Below are 12,315 nucleotides of genomic sequence, written 5' to 3'. Positions count from 1 at the left end.
TTTTATGACTTTATTATGGGTTAACAGAAAAAGTGACCAAATCTGCTGGGTCAAAAATATACATACAGCAGTGCTAATATTTGGTTACATGTCCCTTGGCCATTTCCACAATTCCATAGTATATACATTATTGTATGATCGCATTATAGCATTATATCTTACTTTATCCCTTGTGCACTGTTGTCTTGTCATCCTGTCATCCATTGTCTTACTGCTGTTATGCACAAACCGCCAAGTCAAATTCCTTGTATGTCTGACATATTAGGGCAATAAATGTTTCCTGATTTTATCTTATAGATATCCATTAGTGACCTTTTACCTGCAGCCCATTCATAACATTGATCACCTTTTTACATTTAGTTTCAATATGAGTTCTTTCTCCAAAGACATTGTGGTGGCTGATTTTTGTAAGGGGTGCGGGAGAAAATTCTTTCCCTTACTCGCTAACAGAGATTCCAGGTCCTTCATCTCTTTGGGTGAAGTTCCGAATGGCTCCTACAGACATTTTAAGAGTCACGCGATCACTTTTAAACGTTTTGGATGCTGCTGATCACTAATATTTCTTCCCCTTTTCCACATTAATCCATTATCAGCATATAGCACACAGACGATATCTCTATAAACGTCCACAAAGAAGGCATTTATATAATACAGGGCTAATAAAACTACCTTCAGGGATCCCATTTACAATCACCAATTCTTCTGACATGGCATCTCCTACTTTTACCTTAAGTGATCAATTTGACTAGAAATCCAATATCTAGTTAGTCATCCTTCCACCTAATCGTGTTTATATATTTCATTAATACCCAAACCCAAACCCAAAAATGTCACAATTTCTTTGGAATACGCAATTTCATTTAATGAGCTTCATTCTAGCTTCAGCCTTTCTAATCTTAAAAAATGATCAGAATAGTTCCTCAAAGGATTTGCATCTATGACGTTTTACCCTTGTGTGTTCTCATGTGGGCATATAAACTGTTAGAACTTCTGAAATCTCTTTTGCACATTTTACAGGAATATGGCTTCTCATTGGAGTGAGTTGCTGTATGAGACTTCAAATTTGATGACTGAGTGAATGATTTCCCACATATGTTGCAGGAATATGGCTTCTCCCCAGTGTGGATCCTTGTATGAAGCTTCAAATATGTTGCCTGATTGAATGTTTTCCCACATGTGTTGCAGGAATATGGCTTCTCCCCAGTGTGGATCCTTGTATGAAGCTTCAAATTTGTTGACTGAGTGAATGTTTTCCCACATGTGTTGCAGGAATATGGCTTCTCCCCAGAGTGAATTTCCATGTGGATTTTTAAGCCACAACTAAATTTGAATGTTTTCCCACATGTTTTGCAAGAAAATGCCTTCTCATCACTATGAACTCTTTTATGAGTCTTAAATACAGACTCGTGAACGAATCTTCTCCCACAGGTGTTGCATACATATGGTTGATCAACACTGTGAGCTCTTTTCACGTGAGACAACAAGCTATTTTTATTTTTAAAGTATTTCCCACATTTTTTGCACAAAAGTGGCTTCTCACCTGGAGGAGTTTGCTCCTTGCTTGATGTTAAACTACGTTTGACTCTTTTCTGATCTTTGCCATCAGATACATGAGAGTTGTGAGAGAGAAGCTGGTGGTCATTGCTTGGTTCAACTACAGCGGCACTTTCAACTGAAATGTAGCCTAGAGATGTTTCCTGTACCACAGTCTGTGTTTCGTCAGTACACAAATCCAGAAGTTGGTCTTCACCGTGGTCTCTTTCCTCACAAGTAGGAGTCAACATGAAGGTCTCCTGCTTCGGTTCAAGCTGCTCTCCCTCCTGACTGCTGCGGAGTTCCTCCTGTTCCTCTTTAATCTGTGGAGGATCTGGGTCCTCTTGGTCCACACTGGGGTTCCTCTCCTGGAGACAGAGCTGCTGGTCACCGAGAACCTCCTCCTCCGTACACACACGTGGCTGTGGGAGCTCTGCGGGGACACGGAACAAAAGAAATGGAAAAACTAACGTTTGAGCGAATAAATACAACGAGTGTTTACAAACCACAACCATCGTGTGTCCTGCTGTTCTACTAGACAGCAGATGTTTCTAAAGTTGTACTCACTTATCCTGTGTAACTTCACGTCGGGTTTCCAAAAAGCATCCAACATTCTGCGCTGCCGGTCGATCTCTTCCTGGTACTCGACGACGGTTCTTTTAAAAACTCCGAATATTTCTTCAGCAGCAGCAGATAGTCGCTCGTTGACGAACTCTCTCAAACACTCAACCGAAGACATTGTTGCTTGGTTACCGATGAAACAATTACCGGCTACACCGAGCAACGACTGGATGTTACACTATAAAGTTCCGACTGGAGACCTGAGTCACATTAAGGTTCCGCTTTCTATTATGGTTGCAGGTCAGCCGGCTCCTCCTTCTTCTTCTTCTTCGTCTTCTTCTTCTTCTTCTTCTTCTTTATATTTGATCGGCGGGTCGCAACCATTTTTTAAACAGGTGCATACCGCCACCTACTGTACCGGAGGGTGCAGTGTCATGGTAACTGTTTCATCACTGTTCTAATTAAAAAATCAAAATAATAAACAACACCTACCGGACCTTCTTCCAAACTCCACTTCCGTCCCAACGGACTCATTTTTTGCTTTAAGATGAATTAACTCTTTTTTGCCATTAAATGCAGCCTTGAGTCCTGCATTTCAGAATCTCAAACTTGATATTATGACCTTCTCTCTTTGTTACTTCCCTTTGTACATCTTCACATTTATGTGTTTCTGAATGTTATGTCCTTTGTCGTCTTTCTCCCACTTCTTCTACCAGACGTCCTCTACCGCCTCTTATTAATGATTTAGCTTCCCTCTTTCCAAAGGGAATATTCAATACCTTCTTGTCTTAGTTCTTCATTTGCGATCATATCTGCTCTCTCGTTGCCATCTACACCTACATGAGCAGAGACCCAGCACAACATTTATTCACAGTCATTGAAGTGTAAACATAATCAGGGATATTTCCATCACTAATTCCTCTCGTTCGGATTGTTTTGACATCAGGCTGTTTAGAATCTGAACAGTTGACCTCTCTCATGTCTCACCTCTTCTACCCATTACAGTCCCAAGGTTATTGCAATCATTTCACCTGAACAGACAGTCTGACATTATTATTGTTTGCACATGGTCACGCTACATTCTGATATGAATACTCCAGATCCCACGTGTCCATTCCCGTTGCCTCGATATCTGACTGTATACATCTACAGATAGTGAAAAGAAAGGAAAATGTACATCAGGTGCAACAACAAATACAAACCCTTATTCAGCTCCACGACACGGCCATTGAGCTACATAAGTCATTAATCCCTTTGCTGCCCGAAAGCAAACAAATTTTACAAAAGGTATGGTTCTTAAGCATCGAGAGTTACACCAACGTTTTCAAAGACAATGTTACCCAATGGCTGAGTGAAACTACTGTGAACTTGGATGGAAACGACTTTGATGGCTCAAACAAAGACGTGCCTGACTCTGATATGCACGCCTCACAAGCACCAGCAAAGGCAGTTTCCATGCAAGGAGATCCACAGGATTGTGTGAATCCATCTGACAGCATATCCGACGTGGGAAGCAGGGCCACGGCCAGAAGCTCTCAAAGGTCATCTATATCAAGCATTTCTTCTGCTTGCATAAATGCTGAAGCTGACCTGGCAGCACTAATGGCACGACAAGGATTTCTGAAGGACAAACATGCGCTGGAGGAGGAAGAGGAAAAGATACGAAAAGGAAAAGAGAGACTCAAGATGGACGAGGGCAGCAAGCATGACCGGTTCTAAAGGCAGCGCAAGACAATACGACAACATGAATTCTTACTTTAGTGAAGCACAAACACAGTCAATACAGCTGAGAGCTGGTGCTGCTACATTTGTTCCTCAGACGTTGGCAGCACCTAAGAGGGACGAGCAAGTCACGAATAGCATCAGCGACCCAGCCACAAGAGCTAAGGTCAGAATGGCCACCCAAAGTTCACATGTTCAACTTTCTACTTCTCAGCACCATATGCACGAGCATGGAACCACTTTTAGCAACGAAGGGCCTTTAGGCCAAAGTGGTCAAAACGACGTTATTAAAATTATGAAAAGGCAAAATGAAATAACAACCTTGCTGGTACAGCAACAACAAATGGCATCTCTACCCAAAAGAGATCCGCAGGCTTTCGATGGCAACCCATTACAGTTTCACACTTTTATAAGCGCTTTTGAGAACGGTGTCGAAAGCTAGTCGAGCAATTGCAGTGATCGCCTGTATTTCCTTGAACAGTTCACTAGAGGTCGCCCAAGGGAACTTGTACAAAGTTGTCAGCATGTTGAGCCTGAAAGGGGTTATGCTCAAGCTAAGGCTTTGCTACAGGAACACTTCGGTAATGAGCAAATAATTGCCACTGCTTATATGGACCAAGTTCTGTCATGGGCCCCAATAAGATCCGAAGATGTTAATGCATTACAGGATTACGGTTTGTTTCTTCGAAGCTGTAGCAATGTGATGAACGGCGTACAGTATATGTATGAACTGGATATGCCCGCTAATATGCTTAAAATAGTAAAGAAATTGCCATACAAGCTTCGGGATTGCTGGAGAACAGTAGCCTGCGAGATACAAGAGAGCCGTAACCAAAGGGCCACATTGTTAATTTTGTTGAAAGGCAAGTTAGAATTCTAACACACCCAGTGTTCGGGAATATCCAAGACCCCGCACCAGCATTAAGTAAAAGTATGAATCGAACCATCTCTAAACCCAAAGGAAGTATTTTCGCTACAACTGCGACCACAGTGGAAAATAGGACTATTGGAACACGGGAATGGAAACGGTACACTGCCTTACCCATCAAAGATTGTCTGTTTTGTGAAGGTGAACACACTCTAGAGTCATGCCCTCACCTGGAAGAGAAGACTCGCACCGAAAAGATCACATTCTTAAAAGAAAATGGTGTTTGCTTTGCCTGTTTATGTACAGGACATATCAGCAAAGATTGTCAAAAACGGTCGACATCCCAAGTGTCCGCACAATGCTTCATATTCAGTTTAAGGAGAAGCAAGCAAAATCTGAAACTGAACAAGAGCCAGGCACGGCAGTGGGCAGAGCCTTAATGTCCAATGGCCTCACTGGGGCTGGTGAGGAAGACTGTAAACTTCCCATAGTCCCAGTACAGGTTAAGTCTAGGAAAGGTAATGAGACAGTGCTCACTTATGCTTTCCTAGATCAAGGAAGCACTGCTGTTTTCTGCACTGAGAACTTATTGAATAGGCTTAATCTCACAGGAAAGAAAACTTGTATCCTTTTACGTACTATGGGTCAAGAGAAGGTCATGAACACCCAATTAGTCACAGGTCTCGAGGTGGCTGGTCTGGATGGTGAGATATTTTGCGAACTGCCAAGTACTTTCACTTAGGAGAGTATGCCCGTCAATAAGGGAAATATTCCACATCGACAGGATCTTCAGAGATGGCCTCACTTGCGACATGTTCATCTGCCAGAGATCGACGCAAAAATCGAGCTGCTAATAGGAACAAATATGCCAAAGGCCTTGGAACCATTAGAAGTGATCCGTAGCCTGAACGATGGACCTTATGCCATCAAAACAATTCTAGGGTGGACTGTTAATGGACCATTGGTAGGAGACCGCACCGATGCATTTGACATTGTCACAGTCAATAGAGTTTCAGTTTCAAACTTGGATAAGCTCTGGCAGCAACAGTTCAAAACTGATTTTCCAGAATGCAGCCACGAGGAGCAACCTGCTTTGTCAAGGGAAGACCAAAAATTCATGAAGCTGGTCATAAATTCAGCGAGCCTTGTGAACGGACATTACCAGATTGCATTGCCCCTGAGAGAATGTAAATTAAACATGCCAAAGAACAGAAAAGTCGCAAAGCAGTGTACTCTAAACCTTCAAAGGAGGTTCAAGAGAGATGTGTCTTTCCGACAGCAGTATGCAGACTTTGTGGACAATCTTGTCTCCAAAGGATATGCTGAGCGAGTATCTGCGGAGGAACCGACTCGTGATGATGGGAGATTGTGGTATATCCCACACCATGGCATCTACCACCCTCGAAAGGGGACGATGCGGGTGGTGTTCGACTGCGGAGCACCTTTCCAGATGACATCTCCCAATGATCAGCTCCAGCAGGGACCAGATCTCACCAGCTCATTGATAGGTGTCGTGACCAGATTCAGGAAGGAACCAGTGATAATCTTGGCACAAATAGAGTCCATGTTCCATCAAGTGAGAGTACCAGCAGAAGACATGGATTTGCTGAGGTTTTTCTGGTGGCCCGATGGTGACTTTGCACAAGAACTGGTGGACTTCAGAATGAAGGCGCATCTCTTTGGTGCTTGGATCTTCGTCACCAAGTTGTGCTAGTTTTGCAATTAGAAAACGTGCTGAGGACAATGAAGGGCAGTTCAGTCTGGAAGCTATCGAGAAGGTTTTAAGTTGACTAAATGGACGAGTAATCGACGCGCCGTGATTACAGCAATACCAGAAGGGCAAAAGACAGAAAAGGACTAGTACGAAGGCTACTTATCAAGACTAAGACCAATTGTTTAGATAGGACAATAACCAAAGTCTGTTTGCTACTGGAAGCAGAGGTCTGAAGAGACAATTCATTTTGACTGACTTATCTACTCACACGACAAAAGGTGGTGGGTAAAGATCACCTTGACAGGCTAAGTGCTTGAACCTCTGGCCTAGACTAGACTCGTTCGTGAAAGAAGATGACTACACCCCCTTACTGGAATATTAATCATGGGCATTCGTTTGATGTATGTTTTATTGTGTTTTTTGTATTTACTACAGTGTTATAATTAGGGGCTGGGACTTCCTATGTGTGAGTGTTGGTACTTTTATTTTGAAATGTAATTAGCATCAGAATCACGTGGGCAGGTGTGCAGTGGTTTATGAATGAGTGTAGGCATCTAGACGGAGTGATGGTTGTATGGACATGGGGGTGAGTCGGGAGACGATACTTTTTGTTGACCGTATTCTACAGCGCACTTTATTGCATCGTCGCACAGAATGTATCGCTTCGCCTGCTTGGGTGTTTTTAACTTGACTTTCGGACAATAAAATCAATGAACTTCACAGGAGGAATCTGCGTCTGTTTGGAACGAGTTCACACACCAATCTCCCGTACTTAGCCTCACGTGACTCTACCGGATTGTAGTCACCACACCAGCCATTCTAAACTGGACCCCCACTTTTCATTCAACACTCTTTTCTTTCTCTTTGTCTCTTCGTTTATTTGTTGCTTTCATGACCAGTTCTTCTCTCTTGTGTCCTGCGGGTTTTCCTCCACCTGCTCTTTGCCGCCACGTCCTTCACCTGCACTGCGCACTTCTACCAAAAGGATCCACCTGTCACGTGTGCGCGCACCTCTATGTTGCTTAGTAACGAGCGTACGGTGGCCGAGACGGTTTAACAGCGTCTTCTCACGATGTGGCGCGTGAACCACAGTAGAAATGCGTGAGGCTTCAGAACCTGCATTTACTTTATTACGTTAGACGCGTTAACAGTCCCGAGCTGTTAAACGGGTCTTCGTGTTTCTGTGAAGCAGCGCGGCTTCAGCCTGCTAACAGTCAGCTGATCGAGACAGCTGAGCTAAACTCGCCGAAGCGTAAAATAGTCGTCGCGGTCCGCAGTCGGTGCACAAGAACCACCGCTGCACCGACGTGAGCGAGCGTTCTGGGTTCGTGGATGACGTCATCGTGACGCGTTAATATCCGCCGTACTTTGCCGGTCTGTTGTCTGTTAGCTGCGTGCGAATTTAGGGGGGAAGTATTGTGACTTCGTCAACCACCAACATGTTCGTCTCGTTAACGAAAGTTAGAATACATTTAGTCATAGTTTTTATTTTTTATTTTTTAAGATCGTTTTCGTCACGTCTTAGTCTCGTCTTAGTCGTGGGAAAAAGGTTCGTTAACGAAAGATTTTCGTCATAGTTTTTGTCGATGAAATGAACACTGGATCGAACCCCTTTCAAACGATTTCTTTGCCTCCTGTACTGATCCTCCACCCAAACCCTTTGCCTTTACTTTGGGTGTATTCACAGAAGTTGATCTTCACCATGGTCTCACCCAGATCCCTTCAGCTTCACCCAATATGCCAGAGATGGCTTTGATCGTCTTAATCTTAATTACAGTTTATCAGTGTTGGAAAAACTGTAATAATGTCATGCCAAGAAGGAGTTTTTAGACAAAACAAGACTGTATCGTTTGTACAATAAATTGGGTGTGTGACATGTTAGCTGAGATAAGACGACCACTCAGCATATGAAATCTGTTAAACTGATAAACCCTTAAGTGATGTCTAACAGATGAATCAATCTAATTTGCAACAGATATTCCAAGATTTTCTTTTTTTTAGATGAATATATTTATCAAACAAGGGAAACATTTGCAGGATATATTCACCTAATGTGCAACAAAAATTGTTTTAAAGATTTGGGGAATAAGAGTAAATTCTTTAATCGCAAGTATTCATTTAATGAGTGAACGCTCATCCAGTCGGGTTTCGGCTGATGGTTATGCCTGTCAGAAGAGATTACTGAAATACACACCAGGAGTCTTTACATCAAACTAAAGACACAGCTCTTCATACTATACTTTGACTAAAATACACAAAACAAATTGTAGCACTTGAATTCTACTTATAATGGCTCCTATCTGTAGCAGGTTGTAAATTAGCTTATTTGATGAATCTGCACTTTTCTTGTTCTGCAAATGCAGCATTGATGTTCCGTTCTAATAGAAAGCTTCAGCCTTTCTAATCTTAAAAAATGATCAGAATAGTTTGTCACAGGAGTTGCATCTATGACATTTTACCCTTGTGTGAAGCCTGTGGGGAGGGAAAGCACAAAGACTTTAGGAGAGGGTAATGTTGGTTTACGAGTACAGTAATATGATTAATATCTAAAATAATAATGATGATGATGATGATGATGATGGCAGCAGCAGGTGTCAGCAGGGCCACGGCGGATGTCAGGACCAGGGTCCAGAAGGAACTACGATCTACGGAGACCTGCTAGGGGAGAAAGCACAAAAAACTCCCGGAAAGAAGCTGAATTAGTCATGTGCATTAATAAAACGTGAATTATTGTAGAACGAGAGTGTGAGAGAGGAGCTCGGTGTGTCCTGAGGAGAAGTACCTTCAATTCTGTTTTTGATTTAACAGGGAGCCAGTGCAGAGAAGTTAATACAGGAGTAATATGATCCTTTTTCTTAGTTCTTGTTAATACACGTGCTGCAGCATTCTGAATCAACTGGAGAGGCTTAAGAGATTTACAAGAGCAGCCTGATAACAAAGAATTACAGTAGTCCAGTCTGGAAGTGACAAATGCATGAACTTATTTTTCTGCATCACTTTGAGACGGGAAGTTCCTGACTTTTGATATGTTACGTAGATGAAAATAGGCAGTCCTTGAAGTCTTCTTTATATGCGAGTTGAAGGTCATATCCTGGTCGAAGAAAACTCCAAGATTCCTGACGGTGCTGCTGGGTACCAGAGCAATTCCATCCACAAAAAGTGTATCACGTGACAGCTGGCTTCGGAGGCGCTCTGGGCCTATCAGGATAACTTCCGTTTTTTCGGAGTTTAGCATCAGGAAGTTGCCGGTCATCCAAGTTTTGATGTCCCCAAGACATTCTTGAAGTCTAACAAGCTGGTTTGTCTCTTCTGGCTTGATCGACAGATACAGTTGAGTATCGTCTGCATAACAATATCACGGTGTGGTTCACTTCCTGTCTTTAATTTGTAGTTTTCTGCCACTCGTGTCCCCGGGTAACTTGACTTCCTGCCTTGTTCTGTCATCCCCTGTGATCGTCTAATAGTTTCCACCTGTGTCCAATCACCTGCACCTCCCTTGTGTATTTAAACCGTGTGTCTCTTGTGTCACTTGTCGTCATTGTCTTTTGCCGCGCAAGTCCCTGTCTTTCGTCGTGGATGTTCGTAGTTCCTGTCTGCCGTTTTTCCCCTGGTTCGTGTGCGTTTTTGCCTGTTGGCCTTTTGCTTTTGCCTTTTGACAATTAAAGTATTTTATTTTCTAAAGAAGTCTGCGTTTGAGTCCTGCCTCCCCCACGCACCCCCTGACAAACAATGGAAGTTTATGCGGTGTTTCCTGATAAGATCGCCCAGAGGAGGCATATAGAGGGTAAATAAAATCGGTCCAAGTACAGAACCTTGTGGGACTCCGTGACCAACATTGGTGGTCTTTGAGGATTCTCCGTTTACAAGCACAAACTGGGATCGATCCGATAAGTAGGATTTAAACCAGCTGAGTGCAGTTCCTTTGATACCAATTAAATGTTCTAGTCTCTGCAACAGGATACAATGGTGTATGGCATCAAATGCGGCACTGAGGTCCAGCAAGACAAGAAAAGAGATGAGTCCTTGGTCCAATGCAAGTAGAAGATCATTCGTAATTTTCACCAGTGCTGTTTCTGTACTATGATGCGCTCGAAATCCTGACTGGAAATCCTCGAACAAAGCATTGTTTTGTAGAAAGTCACATAATTGATTTGCGACGGATTTCTCAAGGATCTTGGAGAGGAAGGGAAGATTAGAGATAGGTCTGTAGTTAGCCAACACCTCTGGAGCAAGAGTAGGTTTCTTAAGAAGAGGTTTAATTACAGCTACCTTGAAGGACTGTGGTACATGTCCTGTCAACAAAGACAGATTCATAATATCTAATAAGGATGTGCTAACTAAAGGAAAAACTTCCTTAAGCAGCTTGGTCGGAATCGGATCCAAGAGACAAGTAGAAGATTTAGACTTTGAAAATAAAGAAGTCAGTTGATCAAGGTTGATGGAAGAGAAGGCATCCAAACAGGCATCAGGGCCCACTGCTGCATCCAAGGTTCCTACATCGGAGGACAGGTCGGCACTGGTTGAAGGCAGGAGACCATCCATTTTCTCTTTGATAGTCAGAATCTTATTGAAGAAGTTCATGAAGTCGTTACTAGTGAGGTCCAAAGGAATACAGAGCTGTGACTCTCTGTCAGCCTGGCTACAGTGCTGAAGAGTAACCTGGAGTTGTTTTAATTTTTCTCTAGTAATGATGAGTAATAAGATGCTCTTGCGTTACGGAGAGCCTTCTTATATGTTTTAAGGCTGTCTTGCCAAACTAGCCTAGATCCTTCTGATAATCAAAAGTTATTTTCATGGGCTTAGTTGGGGGTTCACTGTCTTGTCTTGATTTAAGAGTTAGGTAAGGGGGGAAGCAGGATGTGCCAAGCAGGCAGACACGAGTCTGACAGGATGGGGAGTCAGTTTATGTCCTGGCTGAGGAATGTAAGGTCTGCGGGTCAACTAGCAGATTTACCAGGGGGGGTTAGAGACACACCAACACTATTCAACATACACACTCTGTTTGCTGATGTTTACGTTAAGTCAGGAGTCTGGACATTGGATGTGACCGGATCTTAGATGCGGGAGGTGGAAGGTCCTCCTCTACGCCAGTTTAGGGCCAATAGAAATCTTTCCATCTCTGTCTTTCAAGGGTTATAAAACATGATGTTCTTGCTGATGTTAGTTGTTCTTCCGGCCTGTGTGCTGCCTGAACTGCTCCTGCCTTTGCAAACGCAGCGCTGATACTTGATCTGACAAATAAATTTCCCAGAACGAGAAAAGTCGTTCGGCTGAATTTTTGATAACCCGGACCAGGCTCCAATTCTTGAACACGTATTCTTACACTTCTGATTTGGTGGAACGCCATAATCGTTCAGGTTTCCGCACAGTTTGCTTTAGGTTCCGTGTTTGAGGGTTATACCACGGAGCAGACTTCCTTCTTGTTGCTATTCTTCTTTCCAGAGGAGCAATAGCATCCAGCGCCACTCTCAAAGAGCCTGTAGCAGTATCGACAAAATTATCGATCTGGGACGGACTGAGGTTCTCACCGGAGTCTTCTTGTATCTTGAGGCAGGGCACTGAACTTAGAGCAGAAGGAATGGCTTCTTTAAATGAGGCTACAGCGGTATTCGATAAGCGTCGACTGTAGAAACCCTTGGCAGGAGGAGGTGGTTCCGATAGTAGAAATTCAAAGGTTTTCAGACAATGGTCCGACAGGAGAGGGTTCTGTGGAAAAATTGTTAAATGTTCAATCCCAATCCCATACACAAGAAGGGGTTTTTAGACAAAACAAGACTATGTCTGTATCGTTTGTACAATAAATTGGGTGTGTGACATGTCAGCTGAGATAAGATGACCGCTCAGCATATGAAATCTGTTAGACATCACTCAAGGGTTTATCAGTTTAACAGATGAATCAATTTAATTTGCAACAGAA

General features: G+C 43.0%; 1 protein-coding gene across 1 annotated transcript; it reads right to left on the bottom strand.

Moving 5' to 3' along the window:
* Positions 1-2,510, bottom strand: LOC120809952 (uncharacterized). The gene is made up of 2 exons (XM_040164115.2): positions 2,101-2,510; positions 1-1,966 (listed from the first exon to the last, which is right to left on the bottom strand). Exons 1-2 carry the CDS (start codon positions 2,270-2,272, stop codon positions 936-938), a joined length of 1,203 nt encoding a protein of 400 aa, XP_040020049.2. The 5' UTR covers positions 2,273-2,510; the 3' UTR covers positions 1-935.
* Between the last annotated feature and the right edge of the window lie 9,805 nt (positions 2,511-12,315).

The sequence above is a fragment of the Gasterosteus aculeatus genome, chromosome 20 (assembly GCF_964276395.1).
Source record: "Gasterosteus aculeatus chromosome 20, fGasAcu3.hap1.1, whole genome shotgun sequence".
Lineage (NCBI taxonomy): Eukaryota > Metazoa > Chordata > Actinopteri > Perciformes > Gasterosteidae > Gasterosteus > Gasterosteus aculeatus.
This window is presented reverse-complemented; position numbering and strand designations above follow the sequence as displayed.